The sequence below is a fragment of the Haemaphysalis longicornis genome, unplaced genomic scaffold (assembly GCF_048455015.1).
Source record: "Haemaphysalis longicornis isolate Haplotype H1 unplaced genomic scaffold, Haemaphysalis longicornis Haplotype H1 scaffold_1, whole genome shotgun sequence".
NCBI lineage: Eukaryota > Metazoa > Arthropoda > Arachnida > Ixodida > Ixodidae > Haemaphysalis > Haemaphysalis longicornis.
This window is the reverse complement of record NW_027526203.1, coordinates 446,883,905-446,908,015: the sequence shown is the minus strand read 5'-3', so window position 1 is coordinate 446,908,015 and position 24,111 is coordinate 446,883,905. Positions and strand designations below refer to the sequence as shown.

The 24,111-nt window shown below is 50.7% G+C and overlaps 1 protein-coding gene and 1 pseudogene across 1 annotated transcript in view; one reads left to right on the top strand and one right to left on the bottom strand.

The window, feature by feature from the left end:
- Mettl4 (Methyltransferase like 4) overlaps positions 1-23,884 on the bottom strand; it is a 71,706-nt gene extending 47,822 nt beyond the window's left edge. Inside the window, exon 1 of the mRNA XM_077687633.1 lies at positions 23,813-23,884. Within this exon, the coding sequence (XP_077543759.1) occupies positions 23,813-23,845 (33 nt within the window). The 5' untranslated portion in view covers positions 23,846-23,884. The remainder of the gene's footprint in view (positions 1-23,812) is intronic.
- On the top strand, positions 20,103-21,813 carry LOC144155920 (26S proteasome regulatory subunit 6A-B pseudogene; annotated as a pseudogene).
- Positions 23,885-24,111: the final 227 nt, after the last annotated feature.

Below are 24,111 nucleotides of genomic sequence, written 5' to 3'. Positions count from 1 at the left end.
AAGTTAGATGGGCAGATGAGATCAAGAAGTTTGCGGGGATAAATTGGTCACAGTTGGCACAGGACAGAGGTAATTGGAGAATAATGGGAGAGGCCTTTGCCCTGCAGTGGGCGTAGATAGGCTGGTGATGATGATGATGATGACTTACAGATTTGCAACGCTACTGTGAACTACCAAATAACTAACAGTAAATGAAAATCACCGTGACGACATAGTCGTCTTAGCGGCCAATCGTCATATATGTGGTTTGGGGAAGGTTTGTAAAACAATAGTTACAGCCTTTCTCCCTGAGCATTTGCGATAAAGTTGGCTTTGCCGCACGGCGTTCTTGCACACGCAGAAAAAAAAAATGCATGGAACCCTAGGTACAAAAAAATTCGCTTTAAAACAACACACGGTTTAGGGGACTCTTGCACTGGTCATTTGGGTGCATGTGTGTTCATGTTAGTTTAATCGCATGAATGAAAGAAATGTTTTCTCTACGCATTCTGGAGAGTCCCGTTGATGCTAGCCTGAGAAAGTGAGAAACTGCTTGCCACTAGCAGTCGGGGCGTGTCCCTCGCTAGAGCCAACCAAGTGCCGAGCACCTTCCTTGGGAAAAACAAACATCCCGGTGAGCGCTATATATAACCGCGCGGTACGGGACCGCGAATCTCTCTGCAATCAAGAAAAAGAACCGAGAGCTCCAAGGCTGCCTAAGGCAACCTGCTTGCTCAAAGAGAGAGCGCACTGTATTTTTGCTGACGGATGAGAAAAATGCACGGAACCGTATCCACATACAGCTTCGCTGTAGAAACCGTCCCGAGTGAAATAACAGCCAAAACCCTTCTTGAAAAATAGCCACAATTGTAAAAGGAAAGCATGTAACGCACAATGCTTAACACAGCTAGCCTTCGCTGAGCTACGGGAATGTCGAAGCCGACCTGAAGGGGAGGCTAACTGAAAATAAAAATTGTGAACCAAAACCCACCTCACACGGGGATAAACCACGCTGATGTCCAAAAATATTCTACAAAAGCAGCCTTAACCGACATTAAAGGGACAAAACCACTGAAATTTAACACACAAATACAAGAGCTGACACAAATCTAAAGGGAACAAAAACGCCAAAAGATGTCATAAACAAATTACAGACGCGATAAAAAAATTTCAAGTAAAACAAACAACCTTGCAAACGTGTTCTACTTTAATTAAGTTGTATCATTTGTACTTTAACTCAGTATTCTCTTTCTGCTGCAATTTTCTGTTACCGCTATACGCCACTTATACTGGTTGTACCCTTATAATTTGTTTTTTTTTTTTAGATGCAGAGCATCTGATTCACTCGCCTTGTCCCTCCGGCGTCGTCGGCGTTGTCCGCCCCTCCCCCATTCTCCTCGCCGCGCCAGCTGCGCTCTCCGCCGCTCACCCCCTCTCCTCTCCGATAGCGAACACTCTCGCGAGAGGCATTGAATTGGATTCGATTGGCTTGGCTTGGCTTAACTTGGCTTGGCTTGGCTTGGATTGGATTGGATTGAATTAAAGTGGATTGTGTTGGATTGTGTTGCGTCATAGCCGCGGCACGTTGCGTCACAGCCGCGGCAGACGCGCTGGGGCCGGCGCATGTGCAGTACTCTCTCTTCCGCGGTTTCCTCTCCTTCGGGCGTGCTGCGCATATAACCGGTGTGCCGTTCTCCGGCGAAGCAACATCCACGCTTGGCTCAAACACCTAGAGCCCACGCCGCTTTACAAGTACGCCAACGTCGTCATCGACTGGGACCGGCTTACGCAGTCCCCTCAACGTTATGCGCGCTATAAAACGCGGTCCCTTCGCCGCTCCGCCTATGCGTCGCATCTACATAGGGGTTCCCGCGAGGGGAGGTGGAAGCCTCTTTTGTGTGTGCCTTCTTTTGTGTTTGTTTCTTCTTTTTTGAATTTTGAAGATGTGTATAACGAGTCTGTCCACCCCCACTTATGTAATGCCCCCAGGCCCTCAAATGAAATGAAATGAGAACAGAACCGGACATCAATGGGATAAGCACTAGGCTTCACAATCTTGCTACTCAGAAGCGGTATCTTACACAGACCAGCCCGGCCTGTGCCACAAGCACGTGGATATTAGCTGTCACTCGAAGCGCAACGTGTCACCTGCATCTATGATCGCTTAAGGAAGGATAAACACCGTGCGCATGTTTTTTTTAAAGACGATATATTCTTTCATGCGCTGCTCATCCAGAAAAGTATGTTCTTTATGTCCCTCGATTCAGCCACCCGGCCAAAAGATAAAAGAATTCTGAAATGCAAACTTTATATAAGCAAAACCTTTCCAGACCACTTAATATGGCCTGGTAGCATAGGTCATAGTTGTAAACGTTGTTGAGGAAAAAGAAAACATTAAACATATTTGAGGCGAAACAACCATGCATTACTGATACTAGGCAGCGTTCTTTTATTTAGAAATATAGGCTCGCTTGCTATTTACGATAGGAAGCTAAAAATATGCGTTGAAAACAATATTTTGACCCCAAAATACAAGGGGACTGCATGGCGGCACTCCAAGTCTAAGAGAAACGAAAGGTTCCAGTGGATGGCGCGCAAGCAGTGGAACGCGGGAAAATTCAAATGACTTGAGCAAACCTCCACCGTGTTTATCGTGGGAGGACCTAGACGGGAGGGGTAGAGAAGAGATTGGATTGGATTGGAAAAACTTTTATTGGGCCGGCGGTTAAAGCCTTACACTAAGACTTCAGACTTGGCCGGAGTCGCCCTCGCCGTCGCCGCCAGGCCCGAGCCTCGCTTCCCGTCATCGGGTCGCTCGGGCTCCTGCCTGGTCAACGCTACGAGGACCCGCTGGACGGCCTGGATTTGGAGGTCTTGGTCATCGGATCGCTTCGCCTCCTCAAAGGCGGGTGGCAGTCTTCCTGTCATGGATTCTTCCGGGAAGTTGAGACAGTCCCAGACAATGTGCTCGAGGGTCGCGGTGGCTTTACGACACACCCTGCACGTATCGTCTGGGTGCGTCTCCGGGAACATCTTGTGCATTAAGGACGGGCTCATGATCGTTCTTGTCTGGAGCTGCCTGTACACGACTGCTTGTTCTCTGCTCAGCCCTTTGCAGGGCGGTGGGAGCGTTCGTCTCGCAAGTCGATAAGCCTGGGTTATTTCCTTGTATCCCGTCATTCTGTCTCTCGTGCTGTGCCACGGGCGTTCCCCGCTTGGCCCGGCGCGGCCTGTTAGTTCGCGCGCCCGGGCGTGTGCGGTTTCGTTGTGGTTCGCACTGACGTCCGACACCTCTCCTGCGTGTGCCGGGAACCACTTGATTTTCTTCTGTTCCACGACTGTTGGCGCCCCTCTCAGGATTTTCTCCGCAGCTCGGGAGACTCTTCCTCGTGCGAAGTTCCTGACCGCTTGCCTTGAGTCGCTGAGAACAGTGGTGCATCCTAGGTCTTTAAGGGCCAGTGCTACGGCCACTTCCTCAGCTTCTTCTGGTTTGTCGCTTCTCGTACTGGCCGCCGCCCTGACGTTGCCTTCGGCGTCGACCACGGTTACGGTGAAACCGCTTCCGTTCTCGTACTCGGCTGCGTCTACGTAGCGGGCACCCGCGTCTCCGGCGTGTAGTTCCGCCAGTGCCTTGGCCCTCGCTTTTCGTCTGCCCTCGTTGTAGTCGGGGTGCACGTTACGCGGGATCGCATCCACCCGGATCATGCCCCTGACCTCGTCCGGGATCGGCATCTTGACTCCCTGTTGCTCGTGGTATCGAAGCCCCAGCCGTTCGAGGATTCTCCTTCCAGTCTTAGTTGTTGCCAGTCTCTCCAGCTGCGCCGTTCTCTGAGCTTCAATCACTTCATCTAGGGTGTTGTGGATGCCTAGGCTGAGCAGTCTCCCGGTGCTTGTAGACTCGGGTACCCCGATGGCCGCCTTGTATGCCTTTCGGATGGTCCCTTCCAACTTATTCTTCTCGCCATTCTTCCACCTGTGGAAGGCGGCCACGTACGTGATGTGGCTCATTACGAAAGAGTGCACGAGTCTTGTGAGGTTCTCCTCGCGTAGCCCCCTCTTTTTGTTTGACACTCTCTTGATAAGTCTGATGGCATTGGCCGCCTTGCCGACGACCCGTGCCACCGTACTTCCGTTGTTTCCGCGTTCGTTAAGGAGCATGCCCAGGACGCGGATGTCTGATACCCTGGGGATCACTGAGCCGTCTTTGGTGTAGACCGTGATTTCTTCTCGTTCCCTTCTCTTGGCGCGCGTGCCTTCCTTGGGTCTGTACAACAACAGCTCGGACTTGGTCGGTGAGCATTTCAGGCCTGTGCCCTCCAGGCTGTCCTCGACTACTCTCACCGCTTGCTGCAGGGCCTCTTCCACTCGAGCATCACTGCCGCCCTCGACCCACAGGGTGATATCGTCAGCATATATAGTGTGACCGACGTTCTCCACCTCTGCGAGTCTGTTGGCGACTTCGATCATAACTAGATTGAATAGGAGCGGCGAGATCACCGACCCTTGCGGGGTGCCTCGGCTCCCGACCTCTTTGACATTCGTTGCAATGTCACCCGCGGTGATCTCTGCCGTCCGACCCGTCAGGAAGCTTCTGATGTACGCATGGGTTCTCTCGCCCATGTTCAGCTTCGATACTTGGCTTAGAATCGCCGAGTGGTTGACGTTGTCGAAAGCTCCCTGCAGATCGAGACCCATTATGGCCCTCGAGTCCCGGGAGTCCCTGTCAACGATTAGGTGCTTCAGCTGGATCATAGCATCCTGCGTGCACAGGTGTCTTCGGAAACCAATCATGGTGTCGGGATAGAGGTCGTTGTCCTCCAGGTAGTCCTGCCATCGCGCCATCAATACATGCTCCAATACTTTGCCCACGCATGACGTGAGCGAAATGGGCCGGAGGTTGTCTGTGCTCGGCGGCTTGCCTGGCTTGGGGATCAGGATCATCTTCGAGTGCTTCCACTCCTTCGGCACGACTCCCGTTCTCCAGCACTTGTTGAAGAATTTAGTCAGTGCCTCGATAGATGCGTCGTCAAGGTTCTTGAGCGCCCTGTTCGGTACGCGGTCCGGGCCCGGCGCCGACCTGCTGTTGAGTTCTTGCAGGGCAGTGCGCGCTTCTTCTACGTTAATGTCTCTATCTAGTTTCTCGTTGGGTATTCCGAGATAGCCTCCGTGAAATACCTTCTGCGTAGTGGGAATGTACTTCTCCAGAAGCTTCTTTTCCACCGCCACCGTTCCCTTCTCCTTGATTTCCGCGTGTATGATCTTCGCCAGCCTGTCCCTCTGGTGAGACTTGGTCTTTGTTGCGTCCAGAAGATGCCGGAACAGATTCCAGGTCTTTCCGTTGTGCAGTTGTCCGTCTGCCGCGTTGCATATCTCGTCCCATTTTTGGCTGCCGAGCGTGCGGCAGTGCTCCTCTATCTTGCGATTAAGTTCAGCGACCTTCTTTCGCAACCTCCTATTTAGCCTTTGCTTCGTCCATCTCTCCTGTATGGACTTCTTAGCTTCGATAAGATGGGCCAGTCTGCTGTCCATGCCGTCTACCTGGTCGTCCGTTTCGATCTCTCTCGTGGCTGCCTTGACGTCACCGGTGATTCTTTCCATCCAGGCCCCGATGTCTTCTACCTGTTGATCTCCCTCCGCACTTTCATTTCTCTGCTTCCTGAACGCTTCCCAATCGATCCACGTGTGTTTTCGCGTCTGTGCCGCTTGAGCCCCCTTCATTCGAATCGTAGTTTCCACGATCATGTGGTCACTGCCCAAGTCCGTCCCCGTGTTTCTCCACACGACGTCTTCCGCTGCAACGTTCTTGACGAAAGTGAGGTCGGGAGTCGTATCCCTGGTTACCGAGTTTCCCGTTCTTGTCGGGTTGGCGGGGTCCGTGACGAGGACGTATCCGTTGTCGATCGCGTCTTGCGCCAGGTTCCTGCCCTTGGCGTTGCTCTTGGCGTACCCCCAGGACTGGTCAGCGGCGTTGAAGTCGCCACAGACCAGCAGCTTGGAGCCGTTTGCCTGCGAGCTCGCCCTGTGCAGGAGTGCCCTGAAGCGTTGTTTGCGCTTGCTCGGGTTGCTATACACGTTGAGGACGTAGACGCTCTCTTTCCTCTTCTTGCCAATTACCACCTCGGCGATTACGTGGTCGACTGCGACATTTTTTAGTTGAATTCCCAGCATAGTGTGCTCCTTTTTGGTCATGATGCACAGTCCCCTGCTGTCTTTCTCGTCGGACCAGATCGCTCTGTAGCCGTGGAGCGGCCGATGCGTCGCCAGTGTTTCCTGCAGTAATATCACGTCCGGTTTCTTCTTGCTGTTCTCGACGTGCTGCAGTAGTACCGCCCACTTCCTTTCCAGGCCGCGGCAGTTCCACTGCCAGATGATCACTGTTGGTTCTGGGTCCATGCTTGTTCCGTTCTAGCGATGCCTCCCTGCGGTGCGCTGCGCGGGTCCTGATATTGGATAACTGCTTGCATGTGGCTCTGTAGGTGTTGGACGGCCCCCTCTATTTTTACGAACCGCTCGTGGTCCAGCCTGCTCTTCTCTGCGATGGCCGCCTTTATCGTCTCGAACATCCGCTCCATTTTCGCTTCCAGCTTGTTCAATCTGTCGTCCATGCGCGCCTCGATGCCGCTCATTCTTTCTTCCACGCCGGCGTCGATGCTACTAATCTCCTGGGTGGCGCGCTTTTCCACCGTTCTCTTCTTTATGGCCGGCTCTCTGGGTTCCGGGACGTCGCTCGTTATATCCATCGGCTGCGCTTTCGGCGGGGGTTCTGCCGTCGCCGCGACCGGGGGGCTCGGGGTAGCAACCAGGTTATTGGTTTCCGTCATGCTCTGTATGGTCTTTTTCATCTCTTCCAGCATTCTACGCAGTTCCCTGTTCTCTTCTCGAAGGGTCTCCATGGCTTCGTTCTCTTTGCTCTGCTTTTGTTGCTGCTTCTTGGGCTCTTTTTCGCCGGTCCTCCTTGTACCCTTGGCCTTGTCCGCCCAGCTCACGCGCTCCCTCGACGGAGACCTTCCCTTTCGCGTGACGCTGGGACTACGACTTTACCTCCGTAGAATGCCGCCGCTGGAGGGTGATCTGCCTCTAGATTCCGAGGACCCCCTGGATGGGGACCTCGCCTTTCTTGCGGGGTTCAGTTCCGGGAAATCTAGCTCCAGCGGCAGCCGCTCCTCTTCTGCGGACGCGAGGCGCCGCTCCCATTGTCTTTTCCTGACCACGTAGGGCGTTTTGAAGCGCGCCTTGCAGGACCTGTCGCCCGACACGTGTTCTCCGCCGCATAGCTTGCATTTCGGCTTGCACGGGTGTTCTTCACCCGGGGCAAGCTTGTCACAGCCCGGACATCGTTTTTCGCTCGGGTTTGGGCACACGTCTTTTCGGTGGCCTACTCGACCGCATTGGTAGCACACGTCCACCTTCTTGCAGTACAAAGAGCATCGTAGCAGCGCCGAACCGTACCTCACGTAGTTTGGCACCTTCGTTCCCTTGAAGACGACGATGACCGTCGTCGTCTCTCCTATTCTCTTGGTTCCTAGCGCCAGCGGGTTGCGTCGGTTGACCACCCTTTCATCGATGTCCTCGGGAGTTTCGGTTGTCGGGATACCTCTGATGACTCCCTTGGTCGTGTCATGTGGGGCGGTTCTGTAGGCCCACACCTCGTACTTCTGCCCTCTCACTGCGATCTCTTTGACTTGGCTGTAGCGGCTGGCTCTTTCTTCCTGTGCTGTGCAGATCACGATGATATTCTGCTGCGCGTTTACGCACAGGGTGTCTTCGTATTCGGCTTCCTTGGCGGTTCCCGCCGCTGCGTGAACGGCCGCGGTCACTTCGACCAGGCCTAACTTGGCCACGTTGATTCCGCCTCTCGGCCTCATGACGATTTTGATATTATCCCTGGGTAACGCTGGCATTCTCGCCGCTTTGATTGCTGATGACCTTGTTCTTCTTGCAATATTTGCCGCTTTCCTAGCCGCGGTAGCGTTCTTGTCTGTTACCGAAGCGGTCTCTCGTTGCTGGCTACGGGCGAGTCGGTCACCGGCAACTTTCCATCCTGCCTCGTTCATTGCCTCCGGCGAAATGTCTTCGCCCTCCACTTGCACGCTCATCTTGCGGAAATTGCTAGTAGATGGAATGGGCGGCTCCATTTCTGCGTCTAAACTTGTCATCTTCGAAGATTGAGCCAACCCCGACCGACGCGGCGCAGGGCCGAACCTCGGCGGCCACGCCTAGGCCTAGCGCCGTTCGATGGCTTCAAAGTTCCACAAATCGACGAAAAAGCACTTGCCTTAGTCGATATTGGTGTCAGTCGATGCCTTGCGTCATCCCGAACACGCTGGGAATAACAGATTAGCTCTTCACACGAATTGGCACTGTTAATTTGCCACTAACTGCGGAGCCGATGTTGAGCACGTCAGCTCACGCGCAGCCTCACGTGCCTGGTCTAGAGAAGAGAGGAATTCACGAGGCAGAGGCGGTAGAAGACTATCGTCTTTCGACGACATGTGCAACGAAGTGAGCAGATACGCGCCAATATTTTTTTTAACACTGTCGGCTGTTTCTGCAGTAACAACGTCGTCAGGACGGATTACATTGGAATAGCTTTGTTATACTTGCAGCGGTGGCTCTGGTACTGTGTAAATGGCCACAAAGTCGTGAGTTCGATTCCCGTAGGCTTCTTCTAAGAGAGGAGCTGCTGTACAAGCCATAAGTTTGGTGTTGCAGGAAAAAAACATACAAATAAAATATGGAGCGCTCGTAAGCCATGCCTCGAGGCGACCGCCGAGTCCTCGGCTCGCGCATTGGCTTTAGCAAAAAAAAAAAAAAAACTCCAGTGCTGTTGTCGAGCGCTACCGCGCATGCAAAGCTTGACATGAGGAACACGAGGATGCCAATGCATATGACGATGACTAGTACTAGCACAGTGCAAAGCAACGACGGAATATGTAAATAAACAATTGTAAAAATGCGTGGTGATGTGTCCTTCAGTGCTCACGTGTAAAGAAATGCCGCAGCTTCGCTATGTTTCAAGCCTTGCACGACTTGGTGCAAGTTTCGCCAGTTGAGCTGGTGAAAGTCTACAATGTTAAGGATGACTTTGCATCCACCACTCGCCACGAAGAAGACGACGACCTCTTTGATGCATATGACGACGATTACTAGCACCGCAACAATGCAAACAAGCAATGATACTGAAACTTGATTATCTGTTCGGCAGTGCTCACCTACAACAGCTTCGCCATTAAAGTCTTGCGCATGAGTGCAAGCTTCCCTGAACTTTTTTTTTTTAATGCAGAGCATTTCGGTAACTCACGATGTCACCCGCGTTGACGTCCGTAGTCGTAGTCCGCACCCCTCCCCCTACACTATATAAAAAAAAATACTATCCGGCGCCTGGTTTCGATCCCTCGACCCTGCGGGCGGAACGCAATGTACATGGTGCTATACCCACTGCGCCACAAAGCCGACACAGAATGGGATGCTACGAACGCGCCTTATATTCTTGACTCATTCAAACTACGTCAAGAAGCTGCTGATACAACGCATTCACTACCACCAACTCCCCAAACACTAAACGTTAACGCAATACACCCACCCCCTATGCGACGCATTTACTCGAGTCCCCCTCGCGGGGAGATGGGCCCAATTTTTTCTTTCTTGACTCGTTTCATCACCAACAATTCCCCCGCGGATCCAGGTGGCCAACTCCTCGTCAGGGTCAGTGGTGCACCAATGCAGCGCGATGAGGAGCAGCTGAATGCCGCATTTGCACAAGCCTCCCTCAGATGAGCAACTCCCGTTACCTTCGGATGAGACCTGTGACTGATTGTGGGGTTTAACACGCCCACGCTTCTCAGGCGATGAGGCGCGCAGTAGTGGAGGGTTCCGGATTAATTTTGACCGCCTGGGGATCTTTAACGTGCGCCGAAATCTCGGAACACACGGGCGTTTTTGCTTTTCGCCTCCATCAGAAAAGCGGCCACCGCGGCCGGGAATCGAACCCGCGTCCCCGTGCTCAGCCGCAGAACGCCTTAGCCACTGAGCCACCGCGGCGGGTGGCACCTCGCCTCCCTTTGTCCCCCATTACAGTGGACCAAACTCATTATCTTAAAAAAGGTTACTGGCTCTAGGCCAAACTACACACCGTTCACAGTGAGGTGGCCTGGGCGCGGCCATCTTTGACGACGTGACGTCATTCACCATTGGAGGCCTTTTAGAAGGCGTCTTTCACGGTTCACCCCTGCCGTCGCTGGTTCCCCCTGTGAATCAGCTAGCGCGGGCGCGCCGTGATGGACGTACTTTTCAGTGTCGCTGTGAATGGAGACTTAGCGTACGGCTATGGGCACTGTTTTCTTACCTTCGGAGCCTACAGTCATGAAATAGCAAAGCGCACCGAAAGTTTGAATAACGTCCGTCCGTCGCCTAGTTTCCCGTTCACGGGTTTTGTCCGACGGCTGTCCGACGGCACTTTGAACAGTCGAGCTGTTGTAGGGCGAGTTTTTGTCCGTCTGCTGTGGCTCGAACGTCATGCAAGGGAAGGAGCAGGTTCCCAGACCCACCAGCGTCCTTTTGCTGTCTGGGAACCGCCGGCGAAAAGGTTTTCAGGCCCACTGATAGAAAGCGCAGTGGGTTCCTGGTTGATTGATTGATTGATTGATTGATTGATTGATTGACTGATTGATTGATTGATTGATCCATCGATTCATTGATTGATTGATTGATTGATTGATTGATTGATTGATTGATTGATTGATTGATTGATTGATTGATTGATTGATTGATTGATTGATTGATTGATTGTGGGGTTTAACGTGCCGACTCAACGCAGGCGATGAGGCGCGCCGTAGTGGAGGGCTCCGGATTAATTTTCACCACCTGGGGATCTTTAACGTGCGCCGAAATCTCGTACACACGGGCGTTCTCGCTTTTCGCCTCCATCAGAAAAGCGCAGTGGGTTCCGGTCCCTCCCGGCAGGGGAGCGACAGGGGTAGGAGCGCAAGCATATCGGGTCAGAAAGCACGGCACCCTGATTGGTCAATTTAAGCTAAGCTGATTCGTCGGTCTACCAACGGACGTGAAGTAGTTATGTTGGCTTTTTTTCGTTCAGTGCCATTTTTTTTTTTTTTTCATCGCTTCCGGCGATGAAAATAGTCCTTGCTGCTCTGTATGAGTGTTCTCGCGTCGAAAAAAACATGCTTCAACACGACAGGAACGTGCACCGCGCAACTTGGACGCCGAGGTTGTAGTGCTGCAGTTTTCGGCGGCGCTGGAGGCAAGGAAACGGACAAGTTCGCAATGCTGGGGTCATTGTTAACTATCGTACGAATTCAGTGTCCATGGGTAGCGCTGAATGCATTGAAATGTAGATATGAGCTTATGTATATTGGTTATTTCATCGAGTAAACGTTATTAATGTGTATTGCGTGTAAAAGTAACGACTGTTTTGTTTCATGTCTTGCTCTATTTCAGATTTCTATTAACCCTACCCTGTTAGCGTGGTACTCAAGTGACAGCTGCGCGTGTCAAGCGTTGATGCAACGCGATGTGATACACGTTATACTGTGCTAGATACGCCCACACGGGCTGCCTTGGCTTTCACAAAGCTTTTTTTTTTTTTGCTCGTCAGGACGAGTACCCTATCCAGTTCAAAGACCACCACGTTTTTTTTTATGATCGTACTAGCGGGCGAAATAATGTCACGCTGTCTCAATTCGAGCTTGTAATGTATCCCCAGCCTGAAAGGGCGCAATAAAGCCCAATTTGCATCTGATCAGATGAGAAGTAGCACAGAATTCGCGCAGTTACTGTCGCATGTAAATATTAATCCCTAATGCTGCTACTGCAGTTGACTCACTAGAAAGTTTAACTGTTCTGGTGTTTTGGCTTTAATGTTAATAGTAGCCACGCATGCGGAGGTGTTATAAGCAACGCACATTCTGCCTTTTTATGGCTTGCAGTCATTGGCTGTCATGATGTCTTGTGCTCATAGTGTCACAAGACATCATAGTGTTACCTGTAATGAAAATTTCGATTGTGCTTGGTCCCTGTCTAATGCATCTGTATACTTTTTTTTCCTTGCTGTTGCAGATATTAGACAAGGAAGGCCAGTGCTTCTGCTTTGTGAAACAGGCAGGTGCGGTACCTCAAGCATTGCCAGTGGCAAGTTACCGGCACATAGCTGCCACAGGTCAAAAGTGGCTGAACCCAGCAAGGCGATGCAAAGAAGCACATTTGATAAGTGGAAACCTGTAAGACTGACAAGACCTGTCTCTGGCCTTCATAACCTTTACCGAGGACATTATTTACACCTCCAGGGCTTCTATTTAAGCATCGCATCAAAATCACCACTATAGGCAGAGTAGAGGTATGACTCCTACTGAAAGAGCAGGGAATCACAAAGGAGCTCGAGAAAGGTGTGCCTATCAGCACCATTATAAACAGGATCAGTGCAAGCTTATCCGAAAAGACGAGGACGTAACATCTCTACAGAATACAGAGCCCAAGCAGTTGCACAACATTAGGCGCGACTTCAACCATTTTTCGTGAGAACGGTGCCATCCTAATGGTGCAACTAGTGTGCACATGTGGTTGAAAGCCATGAAGATCAAAGATGAGCCAGTTGTATGAGTAGCAGGGGAAGTAATAGAAAAACAACTTTCAACAAAGGAAGATTTTGCTTTGAAAAAGAAAATGTAGGGGAAATGGGTCTGGTATTGTGTGCATTGACTCCACGCGTCAAACTACTAAGAACAGTTTTCAGCTTAGTAATTTCTTGCTTTACAAACAGTGCAGTGCAGGGTTGTGGGTTATTTTAGACCACGGTTGGAATACTTACCTTGCACGAAAATCTGGATGTACAGGCAGTTTGGGGGGCTTTTTGGCATTCATCAGAAAGGCTGCCACTGCTGGTCGGATATCATGTGTCTTTTTATTGTAAAGAATCCTTTATTGTTTTGCTTAGCTCGTATTGTTTTGCTTCCACGGGCAAATGCATGCGGGCTCGGCTGCGAGTTCATGTGCTGTTTAAACGATTGTTTCTTCCCTGCAGTTGAATGATACAGTCAAACCCGACTATAACGAACCCGGATATAGCGAATTATGCTATATATCGAACAAAATAAATCAGTTACGGAAATAAACGCGAAACATATTTCTTATCACGAACTTCACATCTGATATACCGAACTCGGCGTGCCTAGAATGGCCGCCAAAATGCATGGTCTCGGAGCGGCTATTTAGATGCTGAGATGCCGCGACTGAGACACTGCGCCTCGCAAGCAGCGACATCACGCCCGACACTTTTTTTACTGTTTCCGACGCGCGGAACACCCGACGGAACCCGCCAGTCAGTGAGTCCGGACCAAGGCGGCAGCTCGCCAACCTTCCCGATGCTGTGCCGAAAGGAGTGCCCTTAGAAGATTTCCTGAGCGTCGACGACGACGTTGCCGTCACTGTAAGACGGACGCGGACACCGTCAGCAGCACCGTCGTGATGCTGATGAAAAGCACCGAGGAGGCAGAGGATGTCGCGGGTGAAAGCCGTCCGACGCTTAATGAAGTGGTTTCGGCAGTCGATGTCCTCCGCCAATATTTTTTCGATATTGAAGGACACGAACTTGAACTGGTGCAAACAATGTCTCGTGTAAAGAATGATGTGCTAGTTGATGCTGCCGAAACGAAAGAGTAAACAAAAATCACCGCTTTTTTTTGTTTTTTTGGAAGTAGGCAGTTAAGGCGGAAAGTAGCTTTATTATCTGCAATAAATCGATTTTTTTGTGTATGGTAGTGACATACTTCATTTTGTTCGTTTCTGCATGCGGGGATGGCAGGGGGATTTCCGCGTATTGCGAACTCGTAACAATAAACTCGTTATAGGCGGGTTCGGCTATATCGAACTATTGGATATATCGAACTAATCGTGGCACGTATTGCAGTTCGCTATAACCGGGTTTGACTGTAGATGTTTCCAATTATCTGTCCTATACTGGTCTTAGTGCAAGTCTATATTCATTATTTACGTTGTCTGAAGGGACTGGCCAATAAAGGACGCATGACTGCATGGGAAATTCGTGCTTTACAGTAGGCAAGCGAGTTTTCTAGAAACTCCTGTGGTGTGGTCGCAGCCTGACATTTAGGTTTCCCTAATGTTGAAACCAGTCGTAGAGACTGAGAGAATGTGTGAATGTGGAGAGCTTGTTGGAATCGTAGAGCGGAAGTTGACTGCTTTTTAACTTGTGCGTACTTTTTTTGGCATTGACTGCATGGCACAAATGTCATAATCAGTGGCATACTACAGGCCATTTTACAGTTGCCTGCTAAATAATGCCCCCCACCCATTTAAAACCACATGCCAGCCTTTTTTCTGCGTATGTATGCTGACAATAAAGGTGTTGATATTTGTTTTAATTGAACTGTTTCAGGTGTACCCTTCCCGAGTATGATCATTCTAGCTATGCTAATGCTTCTGTGCCCTGTTCGCTGACTCTTGGTTATATGCAGCATGTTCTTAGGCAGGTGAATGGCAAGCCATGCAGCACCCTCACCACTTTCATTCCGTGGTGTGACTGCGACGCAAAGGGAGTTGGGCCACACACAACTTTGGCAATGGACCCCAAATAAACAAGTATTACCTGGACGTTTTGCCTCAGTCTGTCTCCACTACCGCTGTGCAATGTTAGGCAGGTTGGGAAATAGGAACATTTAGCATAAGGTGCACGCTGAAGTATAGCGCAACATGACACGTTCGTGCAAGCACGGTCAACAAGCAATAGCACCTGTCGCTACCCCGCTTGGGCAATTTTTAATTCTACAGGCAGTGTTTTGCGCAGCACTGCAAGGTCAAGCCAACCGAACCAAAGGCATGGGGTGAACAATGCGCTCATTTGGCAAATACAACTTCCATGCCCCGTTTCAGACTACTATTTTAGGTGTGGTGCACTGCATTTAAACAGCTAACTATTCTCGGTTAAAGGTGCGCATGAACTGGAGTTACTACTAAGCAAATTGTCTTGGCGCATGTTGGTTGTCGCATTTATTTTGAGCTACGACTAATGTTTGTGCATTGTCAGCCTTCGGCCTTTGTCCTAGGTGGCCATACTACTTGTGCAGTGTGTCCGGGGTACAATATGCTTTGCCCATACCGCCTGCCATGTGATTTCACAAGAGGCCTTCCAGATAGCAAACAGAGGGTCAGTTCGATTCGCCTGCGGTACACGAACAGGAACCAGTTCAGGCGGTGCAGCACTTCGTCATTCGTTTTAGTAGTGCAGATTGTGGCACCCGAACAGTACCATTAGATTCCCTGGCTCTGTAGGTGACTGCAATACAAGTGTATGTCTTTGTGTGCACTCCCAGACAAGGATGTGCAGAAACATACCAAGAGTGCGGGTCTAGTTCCGCTGCTCATGCAAGATTTTTTGCAATGAATTCATTCAGAATTGGTGTAGGCTGAATCGAACGAACACAGTGAAGGCTTCCGTTTTCTGGACACTTGCAAGTGGTGTTTCGCACAAATTTAGGAACTAAGATAAAAGCTGTTGGAGCAAATATATGCACAAATGAGCAAAGAACGATTCAGAGTTCAGGTCACTAGTGACAGTAAATAAGCAAAGCACGATTAAAAAATCAGGTCGCTAATGACAGTGATAAGATTAGCAGGAAAGACTAGCCATGCAGAAAAGAAACATCAAGCACAGACCAACTACTTTTTTATTAATCTATGCACATATCTACAGTGGTATCCAAACTGCCAGGGACAGATCTTCGACAGACATGTAGACATAAAAATAATAAGAATCTATCACCATATATTGCTAGCTTTACAGGTCAAACTTCACATAAAGCAGAACATGCGTTCATTAGTTCCACTTTTCTGCCTGTATTCACATATCATACAATTTTTGACGACAGTAAACGAAAAACACTGGCAAAATTTCTGAAATTCTCGCAACTTCTAGGCGCAGTCAAAAGAAGTTACGAGCAGTTACTACTGTACACATACGAGCGCGTCCTTTGTTACCTCTGCGTTCAGTGTGCGAAGGTCTGCGCTTCAGCGTCGTCGTATGCTTCCTGCTGAGAGAACGGCGCTTCGAACCCGCATCTACAGAGTCGAGGTAGCGGGCAGTACCTTGAACCAAAAAACCACGCCGCGCTAAAGCTAGATCAAAAGGACAAAATATTCTGCGGGCACACATCGTCGTCTGCCAGCCGTGATGCGTCCTCGAAAGCAAACTGTGCCCGCACCAAGAAATCGCAACAAGCGGGGTCGATACTAACACAATTTTAGCAGGACATCGCCGACAAAGATACCGCACTATGAAAATTGTCGAGTCAAGAGCAACACGTGCGACCGTTCACCAACGCTACACCGCCATGATAAATCTGAACGCAAAAAAAAAAAAAGAAAAGCAACGTCACATCCTGTATATTTGCTTCGTGACGTCATTTAAACTGGCCAATCAGAGTGCTGCGCCTTCTGGCCCGATATGCTTGTGTAGGAGCCGCCCGTTGCTGACGTGTAGCCATGGATTCCTTTGCGCGAGCCGCAGGCTTTTCGCGGCGATGGCGCTGCCGTTCTCGGGCGATAGCCATGCATATTGACATTCGAGCCGGCACAAAAGAGAACCACTGCTCCGCTGTTTCAGCAGATTTTGCACTGGGTGGAACTGGGCTTAATTTCAAAGACGATCGTCTTTCTTGGGCTACTTAAACGCAGAAATTTTGGTCTGAATGTCTGTCTGTCTGTCTGTCTGTGTCCCTATTCAGCCACCCGGCCAAAGTGAAACAGAAGCTGCACAAGTCTTATATACCCACAGCCAAATCTAAACGTCTACGTCCGGTGTCAATGTTCATACTTGTCAACACTGTTGAACAAGAACAAGACATTACGCAAATATAAGGCAGGAAATCAATACATAAGTGATATTTGCAGTGTTACTTTAATAGAAAATTCATGGACGCTTGGTTTTTGCGATAGCAAATGAAATACTAAATCAACTGCAGAAAACTGTCGCCTGCGGTTGCCAGCGCTGCTATTTCTTCTGGCGGCATTTAAGAAATCAAACGGCAAACGCAACGAAAGGTCCCACTGGATAGATTCCACGTTCCGCTTGGCACCCTCGTGGAGTAGGGCAACGTGGTTCTATAAACGTTGTAGTCGGGTGCCTCGATTCACGCGCGTCTCCGCCGTACGGCAGTGCTGGGCATCGAGTCACCTGACTTGGAGCAGTGGAACGCGGTAAATTTAAATTGTCTTGAGCAAACCTCTAGCGTGTTGTCTTGGGAGTAACGAGACCGGAGAGGTGCGGCATGAGAGGTGATTGGGAAAGAGAAGGGAGGCATTTAATTGGCAGGGGCGACAGTCGACTAGTGCCCTTCGTCGACATTTGCAACGATACGAGCAGATAGGCGGGCATTTTTCTTTTTTATTTCGATGTACTAAATCACAGCAGCAACGCCTAAGATCTGTAACGTCATCCAATATATGCCACGATGATATTCTATAGTGTACGATAAAATGTTTCAATGTTTGGCTGTGCCCACACAATTTAAAATATTTGAAAGCCTGCAAAACAAAATAGCCCTGCATTGGTGTGCAAGTTGCGCTTTTATCCTTGACCGCTTTTTCATGTATCGACGTGCAATAAAACGATGCAGCGCTCGGCGCATAAATGAACACGTAGAAACTGCCACATGGCGCATAGCGGACGAAAAAGTCACATTCGTGTGGCAATTAACTTGTTCCCCCCGAGACGGGCGCTCGTGCGCAAATAGTGAAATAATCAGAGTGCAGTGAAGTTCCTGAACGCTCAATCCAGTGATCATTCTGATAACACATGCAATTTTATTTCGGAGAAAGGCTGTTTGACGTGAGTATTCTTTTACGTTTTTCATTGTGCAATATCTAATTCGTTGGGTAGCATGCGTGACATGACAGTTTTGTGTCGCCCTTACTTTTTCCCCTCATTAGTACTTGCGTATTCGTACGGCGATTTGCCTCGACTAATTAGCTGTAATATGTTTATTTATAGCTCAATGGCTTGCCTGTTGGAAGCATATATAGGATTTAATAACTGAAAGCTGAGTGCACGAAATTACCTTGTGTGGCGGCCTTTCAGTTACGGCGCGCGCTGTGTCGGTCTGCACTTTAAATGTAACGGCAAGTCCTCTCCTACGCGAACAAGACTCACGCAACGATCTATTTCCCGCGAGATTTCACCGATACTTGTGGCTGCGAGGGTAGCTGTCGCAAGGTACTTGGGCTGGAAGACGCCCTGAGAACACAAGGTCTGAGCCGCAGTTGCAATAGGTAAATGCAGACGCTCATTCGCTGGCAATTCAGCGCAGCAGTCTCCTTTCTGCATTCATCTTGGTATGGTACAGCGAAAACATTCGAAGGAGAGTACAAGACGAACTCGCATTGAGGAAAAGAGTGCACTGCAAACGGCTTCAAACAGACAATTTTCACGCAGTTGCGGCCCGTGAGGCTCACAGTGCGATTTGTCCCACCCTCTCAGGTCCCAATTACAGTTAGAACACCCGTTTACCGCGCATGCTTTTCCGTGAGCCTTCCACTCTTGCCTTACAACGAGCTTCGCAGCGCATGGTGACAGTCGGCGGCGGAAACGAAACAGTCCCGTGCTCGAAGGCGTGTAATGGCGAGGGCGGCGCTAGCGCCCCTACGTAACGTTGGCCCCTACTGCCTCTCTTAGGCGAGCCGAACTGCTCGCTGCAAACGGTCTCTATCCTCTCTCAACCACTTCCTCCCTCAAACGAGTTCTAGTCCAACAACGTGGAAACTGCAAAATTTTTGAATGAATGTCTACGAAAGAACGCTCCCTCATCGGCCCTCGTCGAAAATTTCGCGCTTTACACGTTGTGAAATGGAGTACCAACTCTAGCAGAAGACGAGCTTCCAACGCTGTCGACTGCAGCGCCACCGACCTACGCTACCGGCTGTTGCCGGTGGCAACGCGGTTCCTTGCTCGCACGGTATTCTTCCCCTCTGTCATCTAATGTGTGACCTTGGCTTAGGGGCGCTTCGCTTCTGTTGCACCCCACACACTTAACCAGACTTGAAATAGTTTTTAAAGACGATAGTCTTTCTTGGGCTCCTTAAACCCAGAAATTTTGGTCTGTCTGTATGTCTGTGTGTCTGTATGTCTGTCCGTCTGTCTGTCTGTGACCCGATTCAGCCACCCGGCCAAAGCAAAAGAATGCCTGCGTAATAGTCTTATATAGTCACAGCTAAATCTACCCGTCTATGTCCGGTGTAATGTTCATACTTCTCAACATTGTTAAAGAAGAACAAGACATTACGCAAATATGAGACAACAAATCAATGCAGAAGTGATATTTGCAGCGTTCCTTTATAGAAATTCAGACATGCTTGACTTTTGCGAAATTAAATACTTCATCAATTGCTGAAAAAGAATTCACTCCGCCGTCGCCTGCTGTCGCACGCGCCACTATAGCTTCTGGCGCCATTTTAAGAAAGCAACCGGCAACAGCTACGCAAGGTTCCACTATATAGGTTCCACGTTCTGCTTGCAACGCACGTGGAGTAGGGAAACGCGGTTCTATAAACGTTCAAGTAGGGCGCATCGATTAGCGCGCGTCTTCGCCGTACGGCAGCGTTCGCATCGAGACGCCCGGTTTGGAGCAGTGGAACGCGGGAAATTTAGAATGATTTAGGAAACATTTGGCGTCTTTACCTTGGGAGGAGCGCGACGCAAGAGGGACAACATGAGAGGTGAGCGGGAAAGCGAAGGGAGGCATTTACTTCGCAAAAGCCGATAAAGACTATCGTCTTTTGACGGCATTTGCAACGAAAGGAGCAGATACGCGGCCAATTTTTTTTTCTCTCTCTCTCTCACTTCTGTGGAAGTGGTTGAGCTTGGCATTGTGCGCGTGCACGTCCAATTCCGCGAGCTCATGGTGACGCGACAGGCAACAGGGCGCACGTCAAAGACGAAACACAAACTGCTTTTGCCTGAGCACCACGCGCTGTAAACGCGTCTTCATCTCTTTGGCTAGCTGCTGTGATGATGAATAAACTTTATTGCGCTCAAAACTGGGAGAGGAGTTCCCGAGTGTGCTAGTTTGGGCTCGTTGGTCTCGTTTGGGCACGCACAAGTAGCGCCCCGTGTGTGTCCCCTTCATTTCGTCCTTGTCAGCGCTGTTTTTTCTCGTCACCAAGAGGAAGTAGGGGGAGAGGGATGTTCGGTTGGTCCTTTCCCTCCGCAACATAACATAACAGACGTACCCTAGCGGCATCCTCAGCCGGCCCGCTACTCTTCAGGCTTTGAGTCGCCTTCATTTTTCCGCGTTTGTGCAGCCCGCAGCTCGGCAACAGTGCTCTTGCGCTCGCATTCCTATCGACATCAGAGCCAGACCTCGTGGCAGTGGACCAAAATGGCTGGCGTTCCAGCGCTCGACGATGAGGCCCTGTGGACTGACGGTGCAGCTTTGGTAGACGACGTGTCGAAAATATCCACGGACGAAATGGTACGCAAGATGAAGTTGCTGGACAACGAAATCAAGGTTATGCAGAGCGAGATTAAGCACGTAAAGCACGAGATCGCATCGCTGAAGCAGCGAATCAATGAGAACGACAACAGGATCAAAGCCAAAAAAGCGCTGCCGCACATGGTGGCAAACGTGCTCGAGCTGCTCGACGCCGACCCGCAGGAACTTGGCCAGGAGGACGGCGCCACAATGGATTCTCGGCGAAGGGGCGCCGTCGTCAAAACAACCAGGCGCCAGGTCTTCTTTCTGCCACTCGTTGGCCTCGTTGAGGCCGAAAAGCTGCGCCCTGGCGACCTTGTCGGCGTCAACAAGGACTCTTTTGTCATCATGGAGAAGCTGCCACATGAGTACGACTGTCGCGTCACGGCCATGCAAGTAGACGAGTGGCCCACAGAAGAGTACAGCGACATCGGCGGTCTCGACAAACAGATTCAAGAGCTGGTCGAGGCTGTGGTTCTGCCCATTACTCACAAGGAGAAGTTCGCGAATATAGGAATAAATCCACCGAAGGGAGTGCTCCTTTACGGTCCCCCCGGAACCGGCAAGACCCTCTTGGCTCGGGCTTGCGCCGCCCAGGCCAAATCCACGTTTCTCAAACTCGCGGGCCCTCAGCTGGTACAGACGTTCCTCGGCGAGGGAGCAAGGTTGGTGAGAGACGCTTTCAAGCTGGCCCAGGAGAAGGCGCCGGCCATAATATTTATCGACGAGGTGGACGCCATCGGCACCAAGCGCTTCAGCTCGCAGAAGGTCGGCGACAGGGAGGTGCAGCGCACCCTGCTCGAGCTGCTCAATCAGCTGGACGGGTTCAGCTCGAGTGCGGACGTCAGGGTGATCGCGGCTACCAACCGGGTGGACATGCTGGACCCGGCCCTGCTGAGGTCCGGCCGACTGGACAGGAAGATAGAGTTCCCGCACCCGGACCAAGAGGCCCGGGCACGCATCATGCAGATCCACTCGCGCAAGATGAACTACAACAAGGACGTCAACTTCGAAGAGCTGGCGCGCTGCACCGACGGCTTCAACGGGGCGCAGTGCAAGGCGGTCTGCGTCGAGGCTGGCATGATAGCCATGAGGCGGAACGGCGACAAGATTACACACGAGGACTACATGGACGCTGTCGTTGAGGTGCAGGGCAAGAAGAAAGGCTCCCTTAACTACTACGCCTGAGTAAACTGAAAGCTCTTCCTCTCAGTAAATCCCTTTTGTCGGCCAGCGGTTGTCCTCTTGTGGTACATTTTTATTTGGAGCAGTCCCATGGGTATCGGCAAGCACTGAATCGTCGTTTTCTTTCAGGACGAACTGCTGGCGGGTATTGCTACGTGCAGAAAAAAAAAAAGTAGTGCGGGTTTAAAAGCGCCACGGGCGAAGCGTTTGCCTACAGGTTTTAAGATATTTGACAACTCGGATAGTCATTAAATCAAGGACACCCAACTTTTTAGCTTCGCAGACATGTTCTGTTTATGCACGCCGTATAACCGAGTGACATGGCAAACTCTGCAAGAGTTGCCGCATGCGCTCTAAGCACTGGCTGCGGCCGCCATCGTCTGCTGGGCTGTTCCAAGAGCAGAACGCTGCCCCGGAGTTTTCCCTACGCTTATCAGACTGCCAGTCGAACAACCGCTAACGGTGCAAAGAGGACCAGTGAAAGTGACTACTCGCAGCAGCCTAGTATATAAGGAGCGAAATAAAAATGTGCCTTCTTCAGTGATTTACGAAATATTGACGGAACGGTCCTTTTCGTCAACAATGACGGCGAGTATGCAAAGCACTGTGATAAGCGAACGAAACGATACGGGACTGCGCTCAGCTCCTGGAAGAGCGTACAGACGAGGGCCACCGCAGCCATTATTTAGTGCGCAAGCGGCTACTCTCGTCGTGTTTGCCCAGTCACTCCGCCATACGGCGCTGATCACCCGAACGGACGTCGCTACCGTGCATATATTGACAAAAAAATGGGTGGTTGTACAGCTTCACAGATTCCCGAATGAGAGAAAAGCTTACAGAAACGATGCGTTATTGATGCAGGCCTGCAGTGTCATCACATGTCGCTACTTCGTCGTAGGCATGTCTGTCGCGAACACGTGGCGTTTCTCCCGTTGCACACACTGTGTCCGTTGCATTTCTCCGCAGTCTCAAATCCCTCTGTCTAAAACGTTATTTCTGCCTTGTAATTCCCGCCCTTGCCGAAAAAGCCCGCTCCTTAGTTCTGGGGAACTGAGGGTAACGCGGCCACATCGCAGCATTTGAGCCATGCGCCTGCGGGGCGAATACTGGTAGTTGTAAAAATGCGGCGAAAAAAAAAAGTGCGCTTTTCGCTGTTTAAACGAACGCGTTGTATAAATAGGCTGGTAAGACGTTAGACAGCCCCTGCAGCGAGGGGGGAAACATTTTTACCTGACCGGAATAAAGTTTAGAAGAGCCTTTTCAGTCGCCTACATGTATTTATTGGCGAAACAAGTGTGTTGAGAAGTGTCGCTTCCCTGGCGTCATCGTCCCCGTCGATCTGCCGACGTTGGCTATGACGACACGCAAGCGGGTCCGCGGGCTAAATTTAGCAGATTCCTAGCATATCCAACCCGTAAAACATAAGCGTGAACAAGCAAGAACATTCAAATTGGTTGAACTAAAAGTTTAGAAGGCTGAGATAGCATGAACACACATTGCAAGACAGTATGACGTCACTGCCGCAATTGGGGCGCCGTGCATAAACGGCGCGCGGGTACTGGCGTCGCTACCACCTCGACCGGAATCGCTGATTCTACTTGGGCACACGGTCCTGCAACAGCCAAGCCCCAAAATGGAAGACATTCGAAAAAAAAACATTAACGACAAAATACGAATGGCACCCCTCCCCCTAAGATGCCACCCAGCGTCACGAGGGCAGCAGATGAAGCCCGAGCTCAAGCACTGCAGCGAAAGTACGGCACACACATCCAGGCACTAGCCGTTCACACAGCACAAGCCATCGCGCACGGCGACGTAACTGCCATCATCACGTAAGGAGGGGCGTGTCGATCATTAATCCACGGAAGGCTTTCCACCACCGCACTGAAACTCCTCCAACACGGCCACCCAAGCGAAAGGTCACCGTCGTTGGGCGTTCGCTCACTCCAGTCTCCGAGGAAACCTCGTCGCCCACATGCGCACGTCTGCCCGAAAACGAGACGGCGGGCCCCACGGGACACGGAAAACAGCACAACATTGCCGATCGGTCACGCTCTCTGACGCTTTTCCTTGAAGATCTTGAACTCCCTGCCCCCATTAGAACGGGCACATTAATTAACAAGCCATAATAACCGATGTTGTTCATCATCACTCACCAGGAGCATCGCGCGGCCCCACGGAATCGCCATGTCTTCCCTACTTCGTGATACCAGTGCAGCTAGCGCCGCTTCAACTCCGCCCACTTTTCGGCGCTGGCGTCATCAGACGCCCCTCGTTAGAGGAAACGGCACAACAATGCGGATCGCTCACGTTCTCTGTCGCTTTTTTGTGAAGGTTAGCGACTTCTCTGACTACAGTGTAAAAAATTCTACTGACAAATTTCTTCTGCTTCTTCCGTGCCCACAAGTGGGGGCGTTGTCAAAACAGCACACGACGAAAGGGCACGCGACAGAAC